Consider the following 22,307-nt stretch of genomic DNA (forward strand, 5'->3'; position numbering starts at 1 on the left):
AAAGACAACATAAACTGGGATGATGATCTCTGAACAAACAGTCTACTGTTTCAATAAATTAAATTTTCAAAGTCCAATATACAAAGAAAATGGAAAATCGCAGGACAAGGAAAAATTGACTCTCTGTGACTGGTGCTGGTGCATTTAGTGAGTGCTTCGTAACACAGTTGTGGATACCAAAAAGGTTACATCAAAACTGATGTGTTTAAACTCTGTTACATTGTTTTCTTTCTTCATCCCACTGTGTCAGGTTGTTTTTGACTGCTTATCCCTACATATGAGCATATGTATGTGTAAATTCAGTCTTAGGCTACAATCCTAACCCACTTACCTGGGAGTAAGCCCTATTAAATTCAATAGGATTTACTTCTGGGTAGACATGGTTAGGATTGCACTGTAACTATTTGTTATTCTATTTAACTATGAACCTGCTATATGATCCTTGATTCCAAAGGGTACTGTTATGTATCTAAATAATGTACTCTAACAGAGTTTAATAAGTTAAGCTGTTGAATAGTGCCATAGCTCTGTTGCTATTTATAGAAAGCTAAGTTACAAAAGGTGCAGTGGATGTTTGTACATGCCTCACTAATGTAAAATATTTTAGAGTCAAGATAAAATCTATAAAATTCAGTAGCATCAATTGCAGCAGTTCCCCCCCCCTTAGAAAGCCCCCCATGGAATAAAAAGGCTTATAGCACAAAACAAACCCTCCTTTCTGTTCAGACCTTCTCCTTGTCTCCACTGTCTGGGGGAAATTAAAGTAAAACAGAAAAGGGAACCAAAGCATGGGATTAAAAAAAACCCCATAAAGTATACAAAAGGCATAAAACGGATCTTCATTTGGAGGCAGCGGAAGGAGTGCTCATCTGGGCAATTAAACAGAATTTTGTAGGAATATCTGAGAAGTCTAATTGTAAATGCTGAAAGTGTATTTTATTTTCATGTCCTATAAGCAGAAAAATGCTCCCTCCCAAAATTTCGAACAAGACTCAGACGGTGGAAAGCATGATTCAACCAAACATAATTGAGGCATACGTGAGACCTAAACAATTAAAATTAGCTGTTGCCAGAATCTGACAGTCTATCACACTCAAGAAAAAACTGCTTAGTAGCCAAGTCTCTCCATCAGTACAGGCCTCATATTTTGACCAGATGCCTGATACAGCATAGAAACTTTAGATTTGAGAGCCAGCATAGGAACTTTAGATTTGAGAGCCATTCATAGATGGCAAACTGCTTATAATGTGGGTATTTTTCACACAAGAGTAACCTCTGTGGGCAGATGCAGCATGACCCATTTGGCTGGCAATACAAACACCCATCACTCTTCTTTCTCTCCAACAGCCACCAATAAACATCTCCCCACAAGTCTCTGGAGGGAAGGGGAAAACTACATGAGTAGAAATGAACATATGACCATAAACATTTCATCCTTTATATTTGTCCAGATTGCTTTAATTATTCTTATTTACGCAGAATGTACATATGGGTATTGTGTCACATTTTATGGTCCTGCATTAGCCGATATTCCTATGAAATGAATGGGATTAACAAACACTTGCAACCTTTTAGGATGGTGCAGTTTATTATATGTTCATCATTAGAAGACTTTACAGGTTACATTCTAACTTATATTTTGGTTGCAATGAAGGTAGGATAAATCATGATCCACGTATTAATTCTATAGTTGTGATGACAATTATAGAAATCAATACTGTACAGAGCTTTAAAAGCTATTGAAACAAGTAATGGGCAATATAGAACACATCTCTTGCCAAAAACCAGTTCAAAACCTTAGAGGCAAAGGTTTCCATTCAGCGCTATTACTTTTATATTTAGCAACAACATCTCTGAACTTTAAAAAGCTCACTTACTTCTCTCCAGTGTTCCCTTGGGTGGGAGTTGTGGCAATTGTCTACCCCTGCGTCCTGCTACTGGAGTACCTGATGGGCTTGTTTGGACAGACCCCGTACGAGCATGTGACCTACAGGACACAGCAAAAGAAACCATTAACAGTGAAATAGATTTGTTCCTAGGTGTCTGAAAAACAAATAAATGAGGAATGGTTTTTGTACAAGTTGAACCTTTGTTAGCTGTGGCAGCTCGGCCCTATGCATTTTAGAAGGCATAGTTATTGCTAAAATGAAGGTTCATCTGAGGAAAAAGCCAAAATTATGCAAAAGGATGATACATGTAATGTTTAAGGAATTGCATCTGCAAATTGTCTATGAAAATGTATGTAGATATATATATGCACACAGATGCAATAACACATACAGAAAGAGATACACATAAAATTGTGTGTATGTATATGTTCTATATTTTAAAGTCCAGCAGAAAGATACGTATGGTTTCAGAATTCAGTTAACATATTGAATCAGTGTTTTATTCAGCTATGAATATAAGGCAAGCAATAAGGCAGATGTACATTTCAATGACTGAAATGGAGTAATATGATTGGTCTTAATCATCCTAATTCACCACTAAAAGACAAAGAATCATAATATTTTGCTAGAAAGTAATTTCTGTGGACACAATCAGCTCCACACATTTCTATGCTATGTCCACTGTACTTTTTGTCAAAACAGTTTACTTATTTCAATACTGTTTGATCAGAAATACATTACTTAGACAGGAACAATGCAGGACATGCACACAGCAAATCAGAGAAAACAGCGGTTAAAATACATACAATTAATACAATCAAATTTAAGAAACTGTTTTTTGAAAGAAAAAAAAAGTTTCATTTGATGTTATGGTGATAATTCCATAAGCAATGTCAGATGACCACATACAATTTCTCATTCTGTAAGAGAAATACATGGCAGTTATGAGGTGCACATGGTGTGAGAAATCACCCAGGATTCCTGATAAATGAGAAATCACAAAAACAAATGTAATTATTTATGTCATTAATCATTGTTAGTAAACAAATTAGAATGACAGCCACACCATTATATCCCCTGTGGAATATAAATAGTGTGTTGGCGTTGGCAGGGTTAGTATCTACGGCTACTGGTGATCAGTCAATGATGAAAGGCAATACCATTGAGCTTTGGGGAAAATAAAAAGTGAGCTAGTGGGGCAGGATTAGTCTGATTGGGTTGTCTGTTTCACCTCGATAAGGCAGGTGAGGGAGGGGCAGATCTTCCCGTCATTAATGAAGGCATCGATCTCATGAGATTTGAGTCAGGACGCTCAGTGGATCGAGAGCGGGGGCTGGGCCGCTCTACCACAGGACGCTGTTCTGTTGATCTGGATCTTTGATATGGTAGTCTAGGTCCCCAATTCCTGTAATGTTAGTCAAAAAGCACCTCAATTGACCTTTATCTATAGTTACGCATTATGCCGCATCATACTGGGTTCGGAGGTGATCAACATTATGTACATTTCTAACAGCTTTTTCGTTCTTTGTTTTAGTTAGCTTCCTGATAACACAGAAGACGTATGAAGGGAGTTTGTCCCTTTATTAATAATTTGGTATATGAAAACATTTTAAATGGGTTATAATGTCATAATCTGCAGCTTGTGTACTAGGATATCCTGCATTAAAATGAGTCATTTACTGTTTTGTGAAGACTCTCTGAATTAAAAATAAAAACCATTGGCTTGACTAAAAATAGCAAGCCAAGTTAATATTTTTAAAAGTAAGGTCATAACTTGCACTCTCAGTCAGTAAGGTTGTCATTAACGTCAGTACACTTGATTAGGATAACTGAATATGAGTAAAAGACTTCAAGATTTTGATATTTTCATTAATAATGTTTTCCGTTCAAAAGATGCTGGTGTCAACCAATAGGCTTAACTTTAGTCAAGGAAAGTTGCTGGTTTTTTCCTCTCTTTTAAAGCAGATGAAAATTAACTGCTACTGAATATGACCTATGCAGGAATACTAGTTGCACTTCTGAGGGAAAAATATAGATCACATCAAACAGAATATGTTAGTATATCAGCATAATGAAAGAATACCTAAAAAGTCAAAATCAAAAGTTTTCAAATAAAGTTATTCAGAAATGTGATCACACAAAACCATTTTTTAGGGTTGTAGGCTTTCAATGAGGTACTAAATAAATGCCCCACAGACAGGTTCAGAATAATACCATCCTCCAATAGCCTTAATCTAAAGCACGTAACAAGCAGATACTGCACACTGGAACACATGATCAACAGGAGATACTAACTATCAGGGAGGTATCACAACTAGCCTCAGACAAACTCACAAAGATTACCTCATGTTTTCTTCTGGGTCTATATATTCACTTTCTGAACAGGAAGCTTGATCTGCCAATACATCCACTGTTTCACTTCTTTAATGTCAAGGATAAACAAAAAAAGGTCACCTTAGCTAATGCTGCATTTAACAGAGAGGTGTATATTTATGGGGCAGCAAGGAAGTGTCAAGTCTATAACTACAGGTCTTGATGGAGGGGGGGGGAGGTTTCCCCTTAAAAAATCTTTTATGTAAAATTTACTTAAGAGCCGCTTGTCATTTTACCACCACAGTGTGGGAGTTTCTGCAATTTCAGAAGCCCCAAGGCCATAGGAGAGAATCTGTGGTTCCTTTCCACATCAGTGCAATTTCCAGGAGGAGCTCTTCTATAGTCTCCTCTTGTATATTCTGGGACTTCTGGTGTCATTCTCATGGCACCAAAAGCAATTGCACTGCAGCAGCCCCAACACTGCAAAGGTAATGCAAGAAGAACCCCCACAGCCAAAGGCTTTCTTTTTCCATCTACAGGACACTAAAAGTGATGGTCTAAGAAGAGCGAGACCTTTTTAAAGACACATTTTACTAAGGTACTCCATATATGAAAGAGATAATGCTCTTGAGGGCAGGGTTCATAAAAGGATCTGTGAAGATATAGATTCTATGTTCTCTAATGCAGCCAACTTTTCCTGAGTCATTTATGGGTACATTATCAATCAATACTCTTCACACTAGTTCAATATCCAACCTATAGCTCTTGAATAGCTCTCTGAATTATAAAACTCTTTAGACTTTTCAGTGGATCATCCTTGCCTTGTCACATGTTAAGCTTTTCAAGCACGTGTGATTAATTTTAAGTCATTCTAATGATATTCAGTCACACAACTAGTATTTCTTTCTTTAATTGCTGAAAGCTATGTAAAAATAAAAGTAGATTGCAATCACAATGAAAAGTAATACCCAATATGTTTTCAAACTCTTTTTGCATTACAGACAAGTGTTTGCCATCCCACTATTTGAACAATAATTACTTCAACATCAATCTTTACTGGAAAGAACCCTCACTCTATTTTTTTGTCAACTTGTGAGAGATCCAAGTACCGGTACATTATTTCCCTGTACACTGACTAGAGCTGAGTTTCTTAACCCAGCAGGTAGATTCTGCGTATTTTTACTAGGCCAAATGTCATCATGAACTTGGAATTTACAAATCCACCAGACATATCAGAACTAGAACTTAAATTACATTAGTTAAGATGTAACCTGACAAGCTAAAACGATCTATTTGTGTCACACTGCAATAATCTTGTCTAAACAAAATCTTTATGTACATCCTAAGCTGATTAGATTCACATAACTTTTAAACATAAGTAGAAAATGAATCCTGCACATCAAAGTTATGTATAATTAAGGGAACTCCATTAACATAGAAAGTTTTAACATTATATATATTGCTACAATGAGCAAATTAGGAAACATGATGATGCATGAGCACAGACAATTCATTGCTTCCTAGGCCAGGTGCTATCTGCTTTGTTAGACACAGTATTTGGTTTTCTGTCCATAGTACATGACAAGTAATGGCAGCAGCCAGGGCTAAAACAATGAAGCCACTTAAAGCAATGAATGTGTCAGTGACAAAGAAATGAAAACACAAAAATGCAGCATGAAAATGGTGCATTTTAATGACCATTTAAGGCTTCCTCTACTTCTAGAGACACTGATTGCACTGCAACAGGAATAAAAACAAACAAATACCTAAGAGTAACAAGTGCAAGGCTATACTAGCTACTTTTTACTGGAAGTACCTGTCTGTATCTGTGGAAGGCTGTTGGATCTCAATCCTTGGACATGCTATTCTTCTACTAGCTATTGGAAATTTGCTGCTTGGTCACAGACACAATATCCTTTGTTAGCACACCATCTTTAACCATTGCTACACACAAACAACTCATATTTCTATTTTTTAATCAAGGTAAAACACCAGTATTAAGCTATCAATAAAACAATTTTAAAATAATTACATACTGAGTAACTGAGATTTCATTTTAAAGCGGACCACAGTCACTAATACTGCATAATATAATCATAAAATTCATATGTACTAATATTATAAAATTAAGCCATCATATATGTAATATAAGCAAAAGTATGCTCAGATATACTGAATATAGAATTGAGATAATAAAATAATGTCTTAAAGAGACCATATATGATGAATGTATGCTATAGCAAACCAGAAAAAATGAATCTGTTTGCATAAGATTTCATTTTCACCATTATGTACTTGTGATCACTTCTAAGCAGTATATCCCAAAAGTCTATATCAGTAAATAGTTTTTCCAAAATATCTATCACAGCAAGATATTCGTGAAAATTCCTGATTTCTAAAGTATTTCTAAAAGCTATAAGAAGTATTTCCTCCATATTTTCTTCCCATGAAGTTAAAAACCCCAACATAAACTCTGTTAAATCCAAACAGCAATTAAATAGGAAGGAAAAATGTGGTTTAATTTTAGGAGTGTTTTAAAAATACATAAAGTGTTTCCTAGATTAGTTTTAACAAATTTTCCACCATTTGCTTCAAGGCTGCCTATAAGCAAAGTCAGATATTAAAAATGAACAGATTTATGCATTCAGTCTCTATGTAAGGCAGAGAATATGATTCTTTTCTTTCCTAGTATCCAACCTCTGCACTGTTTCTGTACATTTTATGTGCTATATGATATGTAGCATTTTGACTTTTTTAAAATCATCTATTACAGAATGCTCCAGTCTCAACACAAGTAGTAAAAGGCAGTCCTATTTCTTCCCAAATATATTTAATTTTCCTTATTCACCTGCTACTGCCAGTTAAGTAAAGTATAAAATAACTTATAGGCCCAATAATGAACCTCACTGGGTTGTAAGCTTGGGCAGTGTATATGAAGGTCCTGGGCTGCCCAGACAACAAGACCCCTCTCTCGGCCTCCCTGATGCAATATGTTTGGCACCAGCTTGGCTGCAGGAGTTGCCAGGAGGCAGTATACAACCAGCTGTCTTAGGGGCTCCGCTCTGGATTTTCTCTGCAGCGTTTACTCCTTAGCCTCTTCGTCTCCTGAAGATATTCCACAAGGCAGCGGGGATTTAGGAACAGAGTTTTACTTCTCCTAGATGGGCTACCTTCCCAGGTTGATGAGCCCCATCTACCGCTCACTTCCCTCTACAGCATGTACAGAAACTCTTCCTGACTGTTGGAACCACTATTGGTCTCATCCGCTCAATCTGCCACAGCCTGTCTTGGCATGCAAAGGAAGCTCCTAACTCACCAGGGATTAGAGACCCATTTGTTACTCTCACCTGGTTTGGCTGGCCAGTCAAAGCCATTCTTGGGTGTGGCCACTGTCTTATGCTGACAGCTTCTAGGAGCCACAGGAAAGTGCAGGGTGGGGACCAAAGGTGGACAAACTACCACAGAAGGAGCACGATGTGTCCCCACCAGTGGTATTCCCCCTCCCCTAACACCTCATATACCACATTGAACAAAGTTGGTTTTATTGTTAAGCTATGTATCATAATATTTGGAAAGAAAACGATGTAGCCAAGTGCCATGAAAAGAAACTACAACAAAAAACTCAAAAATATCCAGTTATTCTAGCTGCATCAAATGCTGTTTACACTATCTAGGGATGCATGAAATGAGACCCACTAAACAAAATCTATTGCTTCTTCAATTTTCCTGTTCCCCAAGCAATATATCTGCATGGCAAATCTATCTGGCAGAACAAAATTAAAAAAGGATCTTAACTTCTCTTGAATTGTTTTTTTGGTGGAGCAGTTTGCAAACACCTGCCAGAGTGGACTGTCGACATGTTAGTGTGCAGATCCTTTATTCATTTTTCTCTCTACTGAAACACAGAAATGGGCTACTATATAAGCTTTTGGTGGCCTATAAACAAGTGGCATAAAGTTTGGAACTATTCCGAAGTTTATCAATAATGAAAAAATGCAAAAAAAAAAAAACCAACACCGGAGAGGAAAGGTAAATTATAGCACCACTACCACATAAATTGCAACAAAAGGCCGTTCACAATTCACAACTTCCTTCTTGGTATGAGAGCCTTTATCGTACAGAGCAGAGGCATTTGGGTTTCCAACAGACTGCTGTTAATCAGAACTTTCCAAAGTTTTCTGCTGTTGATTGACCACTATCAGCTGACACTACAATCACAACAACACACGTAACTGGAGATGGACAGTGTTTCACCTGAAGAGCTCCTACTATGCTGCTTCATTTTCACTGCCTCCAAACTGTGTCATCTGTCTTCTATGAAACTTTTTCCAATTAAAAACCCAGATTCATATAAATATTTAAAGCATATTTGCTATTCTCTCTCTTCCCATGATGAGGCTGAAACTGGAAATAAGGGATACAACGTGACCTATTAATTAATTTAAATGTAGTGTCAGTGCACAGGTAATTTTGGATTAAAAATGAACAGAATATAATCTACAAAAGAGGGTCAGATACAGGGACACAACGTGTACATATGCTTGTGTATGGAAACCTGCTCAAAGAAAACAGGTTTGCTTACCTGTAACTGTTGTTCTTTGAGAAAGATCTACATACAATTAAACAAACTATGTGTGTGATGCAACATGGAAAGAAGAAAATAACAGACATGTCATATTAAAACCTAACCCTCCTAGGTTTAGTGAAAAAAATGACACTTATCAGGTGTGAAACCCATTAATAAAATAACACTACATTTAAATTATGAGTACATGTCTTTAATTATAGAAGTGTAACACTACACTCTTTACTTACCCATAGTTTTCAGCTGAACCATTGACTACATGATCTGCCCATGAACTTGCACCATTGTAATACCTTTGCAATGCAGTTAAAATAAAGACATGTTATAAAGATGAAGCTATTTACATATCAACACTTTTCATGAAAACATATTTTTGACTGACTAATCTGGCAATTATTTCCAGTGTTTTCTGTATATCTCTTTCAATGAATGGATGTATATCTATGTTCCCCCTTAACATATTGGTGCATTGAATCACTGTCAGCCCATTTGACCTATTATCTTCTAATAGTCAGTCTATGGTTTGTTTGTTGGTTTTCTGTGTTATATTGTTTTGATAAGACTTGTGTTTTACGGAATATATTCAAAGAACCCTTTTTTTCTTTTTACTGTTAAAATATGTATGACCAAACAGCCATTCCAATCAAATATATGCACCAGACCATATATCTGTATCACCGACATTATAGTGCTGTGAAACTGAGAGCCACTTCATACTCTATGGGACAGCAAATTATTCTGCCAATTTCTATGCATGTAGAAGGAAGCCATGGCCAATCCTGGTTTGTATGCCACATGTAACTATGGGATACATACAGGATACATACAGATGTGCTGGCAGCAACAGCAGTGTATAAATGCTTTGCATATATCCATGAAACACATAATAATACATTGCATTTACTGGTGGCATAATAATGTGTATTCTTTAGCCTAACCATACACACATTGTGAGTAACAAATATTTCAACTGGGGTAATTAAAAATATATAACATTATGTGAATACTGTTTGCAAGAATAGTGCATTTTATACAATATAGTGGAATTTTTTGGGTCATATTCAACTAAGTTATATTCACAATAGGCCCAGGGAAATTAATGGACCTCACCAAGTTATGTTCATCAGTGTAACTTGTGCAGCATGGCTGCAATCAAACGACTTACTCAAAATTGTAAAATTTTTATAAGATGGGGAAAATATGGAAATAAAGCAATGACAAGAAGATATGACAACAGATGTGATTTGCTATGTCTACCAACGGCATATTACTGTTACAGAAATAAGTAGGTTGACTTATAAAATCAGAACCACGTGCTTTCATGAAAATAAAATTCAAGAATGAAGTAATTTAAAACAAGATATAATGAATCTTTAAGTGTGTGTGTGTGTGTGTGTGTGTGTGTGTGTGAATACCTAAATATGTACTTTTATGTTAGCGGATAACAGGAGAAATCCTCAAAAGTATTCAGAAATAACCCCCCCTTTTTTTTTTACCATGTCCAATGGTAAATAAGCACTTTGGCTATAGGGAAATATCTCTTTTGGTTTAGGAATTGCATAAGGTGTGATGTTTAATAATAACAGCAAAAAAATCAGAATAATGAAACTATTATGCAATTAGCCAAATCATATAATAATTACTCAAATGTACAGATACAGAATTCTCTCACAATAGTGAAACAGCATCCATGTACAGGATGCTATTGGGGTGGGGGAACATCCTTAGCATCTTTAGCAGTGGCTAAGACTATCAAGGCTTGCAAAAACTACTTAGCAGGCAGCTGAGAAAGTGACCCGTTTCTAATATTAGTGCATTAGTCTCAACTACCCATAAACTCTCATCAACCAAACTGATACAAATATTAGAACAGGCATGGCTGGAGGTAACCTTCAAGGGGTAATAAGCAGCTTCCTGCTCATCCTCCTCCTGTCAATCCAACCAACTATCCTGGAATTGGCTGAACAGCCAGCTGACCATCAGTGCTTCCAGCTGACCATCAGTGCCTTTTCACAGTACTTGTGCAGCACCGATTAAGTCTTAGACTGGGAGAAGCCTATGTTTAAAGAGAAGTTTCACAGACCAGTAGCATCACTACACATACTTAGCTCCAATGTACGAACAGATCACCCCTATGCAGAGGTCACTGTTATCTCCTGTTTCTGCAAAATCTCACTTCTGCAGCTATGCATGCAATGCAGAAGCACAGAGCTTTGGATTGATTCCCAAAATGCCTACATAACCCTAACCCCTGCAAATAAGATGCTTAGTAGGGATATCCAGAAAAAACCCAGAGATTTGTGACATTGTTACTTGTGGGGGGAAAGGTATGGGCATAAGAGAAAAGTAACAGTGTTAAGAAGAAATTGGCTGCAGTGCACACATTCTACCAATAAATATCTTCTGGGTGAAAAAGTACTGTGCGGCTCATGCAATACTAAACTACTCACTGCTAGTTCAAGCCTTTTATAACAGATCACTTGGAATAATATATTGCACAAAGAACACAAGTATCACAATTCTTAGCTATTTCAAAATTCTACAGCAGGGGTGCTCAGAAAATGCTTTAATACAGATTCTTATCTACATCTACTATATGAATCAAAATACCTTTCAGGAGTAGGGGAAATATCAGTGTCATCATAATATGTTATAGGCACTCTTCCCTCCTTTCTATTCCTCCTGAACATAAAATAAACAGCAAAGATATTTCAGACATTTTTTGAATTGCCTTAGGTGCTCTATGCTTTTTCTTGCTTTATCACAAAAGATAATGACCATTATGTAATGTTCATCCAACCCTTTTCCTGCTGCATGAGGCAGTCTAGCAAACATCAAAGATACCTAAAGGAGGAAATGTACAATAAAAAGAACAAGTACTGTGCTGAAAACAGCAATTTCCTCTTCTCCTCTGTTTCATCTAATTTAAATTATCATATATTCTGATGTCATTAATAAAGCTCACATGACAACTTCCTCAAAGGTTCAAAGTATAACTGAGTCTAATATTCATTTTTCTACCATTTGCAGATAAGTGTGAAATGAAACCACCTCTGACATTTTTCAGAGGGAGGTGAAGAGAGAAGAAATCCCCCCCAAAAAAATATTTCATGGAGAGGTGCTGCTACTTACATTACTTAACCATGTAATGTGCCTGAGGATTTAAATGTAACCTTGGGAGTGATGCAATGCAACAAGATGTCACTCTCAAAACATTCCAGGAAACATGGATGGTGGCAGAATGCAGAGAGATCTTCATGCTGCAGTCACTTTGCAAGCTGCAAACCTCCCTGCCCACCACTGGGGAAAAAAATCCAGATAAATTCCCTCTGAAAGGCAGAAAGCTTGTCCCTGTTTTTTTCATGGGGAGAATATTTTTGAGAAACTTTTGACAGCTTTTGGCACAGCCATAGTTGAAAGCACCTGTGAGGGGGTTGCATTGACTAGCCTTGCCCTTCCATTGGCAATTTGTGTGTTAGTGACCATGTTAAAGGGCCCCATGTGCATAACAATGTACATGCATTGGGCTATTCCACACAAGGGGGACTGTTGGGTATGTGGCTTGCGGGTTGTGTGGCTGGCATGGATAACAATGACAGTAGCAGGGTGAAGCTTCAAGACAGGGTGCCAACTCACCCTTGGGATTGTGGGTGCCCACTGCAATGTGGACATGCAATGTCACATGTACATGCCAGCATGTAGTGCAGACAGTTATCTGGAGCAGGGAAACACATGCCGTAATGAAATCAGGACTTGGCATAAGTACAAAACAGTTACATTTATCCTTAACTGCTGTTCTGGGAGTAGCTGCCTGTAAATTTACTCATATAGGATCTCCATCTGGATAAACCAGTTCATGGAAACTTTTAGAGTTTTTAGAAAGTAAGGTACTCCTTCCCAAATTGTCAACTAATGCATTTTGCTGCCAGGTCAAAAGATATTCAAATCCTCTGTATGCTTAGCTGTTTGTAGAGAGGTCAGCTTAGAAATAAGCGGGTAGGGATAGAATGAGCAGAAATTGTTTTGCATAATTAATGCACCCAATGATAAGAATCCAATAGTCCAACACAATGTTGAGCCCTTGATCATCAGCTTACCTATAGTGTTGGAAAAGCCATGGGTGTTTCAGTTTCTTGGTAAAGCATGTATTCCCATAGGAATGGGGACTACATCCCCAGCAGAAAAACATGCTATTTGCATCAATTTCCACTGGTAGGGGGGAGGACCTTCAATGGTCAGAGGGTCTTATCTCCAGCAAAAATTGATGTGAATAGTATCATTTCCCTATGCAGTCCTATTTCTAGTAACAAAACAGGCACTGCTGGATATCTGGAGTGCCCAGTGTCATCTCTGCTACCTCCTTGCTGCTGTATGTACCTAAGTTGATGCATCTCTGGGAAGAGACAACCTGGCTAGTAGATGTTTATACTCTATAAACCTTCCCCCCATATGTCTGCAGCTGCATATACTGTACACTGGAATGTATATGAAGCCTGAATCAGCCAAATCTCTCACAATGAAACTGTAATGAAATTGTAATTCTTCTTGTTGGTTTATCACATCTGAGGCCTTCAGATCCAATGGTGGCATGGATATCTGAGCTGCTTGGTCTGGGCTACCTTATTCTCACATCTTCAAACATTTATCAAAGTAGTTTGAGTGCCACAGATGCCAAATCCTCAATGAACCGCCTGCAGAGCTACAGATCCCATCTGTGGAACTACACAGAGGCCACAACAGAGAACTAGATGTTAAGGAGGGGGGGAAGTCATATAAAACATGCATCTAATGTTTTTGACAACAACCCTGTACTCTAGGTAATGTAATGCTTAACTTGAAGTTCCATTGGAAAATCAAAGGAACCAAACAGCACAAGCCCCATGTCTGCCCTGAGTGATCTAACCATATGCCAGGAAAGATTAGGAGATGGTGAAAAGTTATTGAATGATCATAGTCCCATTCAGATGCTGCTGCCCTGCTATCTTAACAAGCTATGGTGAGCCTCAAGCTTGTGTACTCTTTCTTCCCCCACTTTTGTGGTCACAAGGAGATATAAATTTTCTGTTTTCACTTTTTAAGAAACCATAGTTAGCTATTACAGTCAAACTTGGGGAACTGGTTTGCATAAGCCTAATTAGAAAACAAACTTGAACCAGAACCACTGTTTGATCTTGCATTGTCTTGATTTATTGAGCTGAGAGGCGTTTGCTCATTTTTTTTAGTTTTTCTGCCTAGCAAATTGTCAACAATAATGGTAATTATGTGACCACAAAACAACATCCATCTTGCTAAAACTGATAAATTATCTTCCAATTTTCTGGATGTGGAAGGTTCAAGACTGGTTTGGCAGTAGTTAGTTCATGAGTCACAACTGGCAGCACCTCCAATGCAAATGCCACTGCTGAAGTATGTAGAATGCAAGGGTGTACTGAAACGTAAAGCATCTGCAACCACTACATTCCATCACTCTTACCTACGAGGGATGTTGTGTAAAAAGCAATCTGCTTTACAAGGTGGGCACATTTATTTTGGAAAATATTTAAGCTATCTCTGGAATCCCTTTGTTACTGGAAAGAAGATTCCATGGAGCCTGATCTTTGCTGAAAAACAACTCTTATTCTTCCTTTCTGAGATAGAGGAAAGGATAACAATACTGGGCCTAGGTATCCAAGGCACATCCTTAATGTCCAGGTATTTGTTTCAATGGATTTGAAAGCAGTTTAGCAGTCTACTTTTATCCAGCTCTTTAAGTGAAACCTAAATGGCATCAAATCTTTGCTTTCAGGAATTAATTCTGCTGGATATAATACTGGCAGTTTCCACAACCTCTTTTATTCAGGGATTTTGGAAGTTGTCTTCAGATCCACATCATTTAGGGAAGTCTTATATGATCCTTTTCAAGATTTCATCTATCTGAGGGTCAGGATCCATCTCCATCATAGCCTCTCAGCTACCGTGACTCCCAGGGAATTCAATAATGGGGATATAACTGAAGTTTTCAGATATACCATCTCTGAATGTGCCAGGACTTTTGCCCACTGGACAGTTTTAAGTTTGGATTATCTAATTGCCCTGCATTTTTGTTTGTATGGCTTTTTTTGTTTTTTTGACTGTGACTTGTTCTTCATTTTATGGGACTGACTTGTAACTGTGACTTGTGACTTTGATTTGGGGCTGGTGGCTTGTGACCTCATTTTTGTGACTTGCTTTTGTGACTGTGTGGAACCCTGTTCAGCTACTGATTGATTGATTGATTGATTGTGAGTGCAGAAATTGATTTAAAAAACCCATCCAAACAATGACTATCATCGGTGCACATAAGAAAAAAAATATAATTTTAATTTTTATCATCTACAATACTGTCTTATTTATTTTACAGTACAGTATATTGATTATTGCTTTCATTTTGTGGATCAATGGTCTCGTTAGATAGTAAAATTCATATTAAATTGCTGTTTTAGGGGTTGTTTTTTAAAGTTGGGAATGGATTAATCAATTTTGCATTACTTTCTATGGGAAAGCACGCCTTGGTTTTAGAACATTTTGGTTTTGGAACAGATTTCCGGAACGGATTAAGTTTGGGAACCAAGGTACCACTATAAATACAAAAAAGCTAAAGAACCAAGAAATGAAGAAAATGAAAGAATCATGTTTACAATTTTAATCCTAAAATTGGAGTAGCTCTATAGAGTGACTGACATGGTAGTCTGAAGACAGAGCTCTAAATTAAGGATAGGAGGATTTATATGTAGCTATGAAATGTAGTTTGGTTCTGACAAGAAAAAGATGCTCATAACACAAGAGTGCCACAAGACATAACAAGCCTTGAAATTATGCAACTGATATAGCCAGGGGGTGAAAAAAAGGCACAACATGAAAGAGTCCTAATTAGTCACTTTAAGCTGTGGAATTCAACAAACGCCATGGTTTACACACAACATCACAACAATATCCTTTTTTCTGGATGCCATTTATGTAAAATTAGGTTGGTATGATACAGCAATACCTGTAATTTGTGCAAAAGGGAGAAAATCAGCTTCTATATTATTATTTATTTGGCCAAATTAATGATTGATACCAGTATAAAAAAGAAAATTTCTGCTCTCTAAGAATAAAGTAAATTCCTAGAATAAATTCTAGGAGCAATGCAGATGATAATATTTTAAATTTACAAACAAAAATACATGATAAAATTAAAGAGAGCAGTGACACAGTCTATAAAGCAAAGGAAACCTTACTTTTTTTAATCAGATTTTTTTATCAGATTACTTACTATTTTTTGATCAGATTATCTTCACTAATCTAATGGTCATAAAATAATATCCCTGTTTAGTGAGTCTTGTTATGTATCCAGTTGGGTATGTTCATTTTTATGATACATTTATCTCTGAATATGATTTTTATTAATGAATGTTAATGGGTGGCATGTGGATTTTGTTTTTAGAGTCACCTCAGAGAAAGAGTTAATATCCAACACATCATGAGTTGTATAATGTATTTTCTGCACCTTTGGGGAGACCTCTCCTTTTACTCCTGCATTTAGTGCCTTTTCTTCTTTCTTCCAATGTACCATTTAAAACTTAAATTGCAGATTACTGAACATCAGAGTACTGTTTGCTTATGAATGATGTGGGAGACTAAACAAACATGCCACACCAATTATACCTCTCAAATTCATAGTAAGCACCCTCAGAATAGGTACGGCACATCGTACGGGATCGAAGTAATCTGATTGCATCTTCACAAAAGATAGGATACATTGAGTGATCCTTGCTGCCAAAACATAAGGGATGAACATGAAGCTACAGTTAAGACATGTACACAAATGAGACACAAAGGTAAACACAGAGAAGCAAATGACAAAGAAAGAAAGAAAAAAGACCAATTCAGATGTACATATAAAGCATGTTAATGTATAAATGTTTATGATTAATGCAAAGCATTCTCAAAGTGATAATTAAAGCACTATCATGGTTTTAGATTGTAAGTCTAAGAATAAGAGAAACTCAGAACAGTTCCAGAAGTGGCACACAAGTGACTTTGGTGATAGTCCAATCAAAATTCACATAGGCAAAATTTACTAATTACAGATGTGGTAGCTTGCACAGGTTCCTCTGCATAAGTTCACCTTCAAATATTACAAGAAGCACTGCCATCCAAATGCAGAAGTAGGTAGTAACTGCATTTGTTGATGACACTTCTTCAATAACATCCAAAGCCACTTTCAGTGCTGACCTTGATGTAATGTTCTCTGATTCACACAACTATCCCACTCCAGGGAGATATAAATTTGTACCTGCTGCTACATCCACAAGATACAAACAGCATTACCAGTGCTAACTACCTATTTAGAGACAATAACTGCATGACCCGAGTCTGAAAGACTTCTATTCCTTTCTAAGAAGTGTTCATTACTGTCAGAGGCTGACAGTGAAAACCATATGTCAAGCTACAAAAACATGCAGTTCATGAGGCACTCTGCTTGCATCCCAGTCTCTGGAATAACAATAATTAAGAATAATAATATCAACAACAGCAATAACAGTACACAACATTTATATAGTACTGTAGTTTTGAGGGCTGAAAGGACTTCACATATACCATATTGCAATAATCCTTACAATTATTATGTAAGGTAGGTAGCATTATTAGCCCCAAACTACAGCTGGGAGAACTGGAGCTAAGAGACAGATGTGCATGTAAAGCTACCAACTGAGTTCATAGCTCAGATTCCAGCTAGGTCTTTCCTGGGTCACAGCTCACCCATTTAGATAACACACTACACCAGCTTTAATACTTGTCTTTCATGTAACATCATTTATTCCTTCAGTATGGAAATTAACCTACTTGAATGTTGTCAACACTGCCTGGGATAGTGACTTTTTAAATGTTATATATAGGTCTAGAAACTACACACACCATACATTTTAAAGCACGTGGCTTCAGCCAAAGAATCTTAGAAACTGTAGTTTGTTAAAGGTACTGGGAACTGTAGCTCTGTGAATTCTTTTGGGGGAAGCCATGTGCTTTAAAGGTATATGGGTCACATCCACAAAATACACTTAAAATACACTTAAATATATGGTGTGGGTGTGACCCATATACCTTTTCTGGAATGATCAATGACCTGACTCTAACATTTGGAAGTTCAAAGACAAAACCTCATAAATCAATTGCTATTTCATGTATGCCAATAACAGGAAGCGGGTGTTATCAGGTAGAGTATGGCTAGGCAAACAAACAGCTGAATGTTTTCAGTCTTTAAAAATAACACCTACTAATCTTCTAAATATTTGCCTATAAAGCAATCCTGCAATACCCTTCAGTGACCTGAACAGAGTGAAGTAAAAACATAGGTGCAAGCAGGGACATGCATTTATACACAGAGAGGCACACACACAGGAAAACAGATACCTGGCATTTCTATGGTGGTAGTCAATGGACTGAGTGTGTTGAGACCAAGGCAGACTGACATAAGGACTGAAAGCATAGCAGAAACAAAAAATGAAAATGTAAGACAATGAAATGAAGACCGATGAACACACATCCTAAAAAGGAAACTGAAGGACAAACGACATGACAACACAGCAGCTACAAAATCATAGTATCTAATCAGTATAATTCTATAAACATCACAAAAGCATGGGAAAAATGCAAAGAATACCGAAAAACTCCGAAGGAAATGTTAATGGTATTTTTATCACCTAGAGGAACAATTTATAACTTTGCTTTGCTGCACTGTGATAATCTTTTTCTCTTGAACATCTGTAAATCCTAGAGATATGGGGGAGCTTAATTCTATGCACTGAGCCTCTTGGGCTTGCTGATTGGAAGGTTGGCAGTTCAAATCCCTGCAATGGGGTGAGCTCCCATTGCTTTGTTCCACCACCTGCCAACCTAGCAGTTTGAAAGCATGCCAGTGCAAGTAGATAAATAGGTACCAACACAGCGGGAATGTAAACGGCATTTCTGTGCACTCTGGCACTCATCACGGTCCTCCGTGCGCCAGTAGCGGTTTAGTCATGTTGGCGACATGACCCAGAAAACCTGTCTGTGGACAAACACCGGCTCCCTCAGCCTGAAAGCGAGATGAGCGCCGCAACTCCATAGTCACCTTTGACTGGACTTAACCATCCAGGGGTCCTTTATCTTTACCTTTTACCTAATCAGCCCACAGTTCATATAGATAGGGGGCATCAAATTCAGGAAGTTTAGGCAGGAGAAAGAGGACATTCCCAGAGTGAGGACTCAAGTTGTGATGACTCCCATGAAGTAGGTGGAAATCTACAGGACCATGCCAAATTGCCTGGAAGCAAAATTGCTTCCTGACCCTGAAAGCAGAGACCAATGACAGTCCATAGCAATGTCCATCGAGCACTATCCTATCCTTGCAAGAAGGCAAGTGTTAAAGTACAGAGAAGAGGATGGGAGGTTAAACTGGCTGATAACCAAGTGAAGAAGAAAATATCTTCTCTTATATGCTGCAGGAATGTACCTGACAGTGGGCAGTCTCCAGTCAGGTCTATTCCTGAAGCTCTGCCCCTCAGGGAGCCAGGCTGAATGCTGGTTGGCTTCCCTAGTCTCGTTCATCTCTCAACCTCCTGCATGGCTGGAAGGTACACAAAGCGCTTCCCAGTCACATGGGAAATCCTGTCACCAACAGTTCCCCAAACCCCACCACATCGGGCTGCAAAAGGCACTCCCTAGTAGGTGGGACATTAGCACTGTCTGACCCTCAACCTTTCTAGAAGTAATTAAACCCAACGGTCAAGATCTGAAGTATCATAAGGAACCTTGAGGAATCCGGTATTTGCAAATTCTGATCTGAACTCATCTGCACCCTTCTGGTCTAAATCAGTACTTAGTTAGCCATCAGATTTTACACTTCTCAAATATTCCACTGTGATTCTAGGCTCCAAAACATATTAAAATACATGTAGAAATATGCATTAGGAAAATATGCATTTAGCAATAGGTATGTCAGGAGAAAATACATTTAGAAATGTAATTCTAAAATAAAAATCAAATATTTAATTTGTGAATTTTTGGTGTGTATTTAAAAATATATTCACAGATTATTATGGAAATGAGATGAAACGGATTTATGAGTGAATACATGTCAAACTGACACAGACTAGAAACAAACTGATTCACCCATTGCTACTCATATACCTAGCCCTTTTTATATTGGCTAAAAGTGAGAAACAAATATTGAATGTTCTTTTCTTCATGATATGACAAATATTGTAGCAATAACGGATTGAGTATACAAGGTACCCTTTTATGGTATTTCCATTAGAAACAATGGTGGTGGTGCAGGGGAGAGAACAAGGTGAGACTGTAACAAATAGAAAAATGCATAATTCAAGATACCCCACTATCAACGTTTCTAATGTCACCATTCATCTCTAGAGTTATAAAAACAATATTTTCATTTTATATTTAAGACAAAGTGAGATGGGAATGTTGCTAGATTCAGAATAATTTATCTGCAGATTAGGAAAGGAGACCCAGAATCAAAATACAGCTGTACATATCAGTTTAAAATATTATAACACTTTGCTTTAGCATCATTCCAGTGGCAACTATTAAGAGGAAAGCTGGTTTCAGTCTTTTTCTATTTTGGAAACACTATCACAAAACTTTTTTCCAGTTTGGTACTGGTTTTATCAAGGTGACTTTTTATAGTAATTTCTTTCTCAAAGCATAAATTGTCATGGATCATGTCCTAGTAGCCTGTCATTTCAAAATTTCTCATTTTGGCAGATCAAAATCAGTAGCTCTCATCACAGTATGAACAGCAATGCAGCATGATTTGTTGGTCTCGGGAGATACTTAAAGCTAAAGCTTGCATAGAGATTTAAGCTCTGCCATTCTGCAGGACTTGACTTGTCTGAGTCAGGAAAATGCAACCTCAGTATATATCCTGCCTTTATCGAGATGCAGCATACCATAACGAGGACCACTATATTCAAGAAATTACACTGGGCAGTAATACAATTCTGTGTTTATGCAGGTAATTTTCCATAGATTATTGGATTTGTCAGCTCTCTCAGTGAAAACCGTTACTTGGAGGACTGATGCATTAGCAAAGGAAAAATAATGAGTTCACTTAAAATGAACCTGGCAGGTATGGGTGAATTTGTTCCTCTTTCCTTTCCTGATACCTTATCCCTATTATAAATAAATCAATTTGAGACTTTATCAGCAACATTCATAGCTCTCCTGATGTTATTCTGACTTGAACTTAATTTGCACCTAACTAAGCTTTTACTGAATCTGTGAATATCAGACCTAGAGACAATTCTGGAGGACACCAATACTGCAAATATGCATTGTTGTAAAGAACAGCTACTGCTACTTTTTCAGGTTCGTATAAGCTACAACACAGCAATTTGAAATTTTAACCTATATTTCTTCTCATTTACAAGAGCACACCAGAAATCTTTGTAAGTTAGCATCCATTAGTATTTATTTTCCCTGGGGATAGCTAAAAGTCAACCGCACCCTTGTTTATTCCCTTTTGGATCCATTCCTAAGGCAGGTTGCAACAGCAGCAGCAACAGCATCTAAATACAAGCTTGGGGGGGGGGGATAGCGGGTCCCCAAATTCATGTATGACCTGGGTCCTGGGACTGGAAAGGATGAAGGCAATGCAGCACAATGATGCCCCCAATAGTAGAGAGAGGTGTTTGTGTTGAATTAAGCAAGCAGAGTGTTACACTGCCTTCAGCGTGAGTAGAAGATGCAAACTAAGGTGCCATTTTAAATTGATGACATCACCATCCCCGCTTCAGGAATGTTATTTCTGAACCAGCCCAGAGTCACTGATACATTTGAGAAGGTTCAATTGTATTAGGCATGAGACATAAATAGTGAAGAAAGGTACATGAAAATATTCAGAGCAACGCTATTGGAGGACCAACTGTACTAATGCTTCTTCCCAAAGAAAAGCTATTAAAATGTGTTAATTTCATTCTGATTTCATGCTTCAAATGGAGCGTGCCTCAGTTTTGTGAAATTAATACTTGGTAAATGGAAATATATTGTTTTGTAATATTCACAGAATGCCTCATAAGTTCCTGCAGAACTATATTAAACATATATGAACAGTGTCTGCGCATTTGATACACACAGTCAGTGTACCCATTTTGGAAATATCAGGATATGCCAAAAATCAGTTTGAAGATTATGGCAACTGTGGAGAAATTCACATGAAACTTTTCAAGTCTCTAAAAATCTTAGCTGAGAACCCAGCTGAAAATACTTCCCCCCTCCCCACATTTGGGGAAGCTAAACTGTCAAGAGTAAGAAGCAAATGTTTCTTAGTAGCAAATCTGACTTTCTGGAATAATCTTTTCCAAGTGTCAGTGGTCCCCCTTTCGGAACAAACTCCTTCAAAAATCCTATCTTTCCCAAACTTCTGGATTGACAGAGGGGGAGAATGTGTTTTGGGTTTGGTGGTGCTGTTTTGAGTTTTAATGTTCACAGTTTTCTGTTTACGAATTTGTTTCATTCTA

General features: G+C 37.5%; 1 protein-coding gene across 24 annotated transcripts in view; it reads right to left on the reverse strand.

Annotated features, from left to right (window-relative positions):
- The window catches only part of RIMS2 (regulating synaptic membrane exocytosis 2), a 349,650-nt gene that overhangs the window by 111,721 nt on the left and 215,622 nt on the right, over window positions 1-22,307 (reverse strand). For 12 of the 24 annotated variants that reach the window (XM_081918600.1, XM_081918622.1, XM_081918618.1 and 9 more), the window contains 2 exons: window positions 3,121-3,294; window positions 1,878-1,987 (listed from right to left, as the gene is read on the reverse strand). In XM_081918600.1, the coding sequence (XP_081774726.1) occupies window positions 1,878-1,987; window positions 3,121-3,294 (284 nt within the window). Of the gene's footprint in view, window positions 1-1,877; window positions 1,988-3,120; window positions 3,295-4,232; window positions 4,311-6,018; window positions 6,094-9,017; window positions 9,081-11,397; window positions 11,470-16,452; window positions 16,561-18,201; window positions 18,268-22,307 lie in introns of all 24 variants that reach the window. The other 12 variants (XM_081918599.1, XM_081918610.1, XM_081918617.1 and 9 more) reach the window with 4 other exon arrangements.

The sequence above is a fragment of the Podarcis melisellensis genome, assembly GCF_964234715.1.
Source record: "Podarcis melisellensis genome assembly, chromosome: 7".
Taxonomy (NCBI): domain Eukaryota; kingdom Metazoa; phylum Chordata; class Lepidosauria; order Squamata; family Lacertidae; genus Podarcis; species Podarcis melisellensis.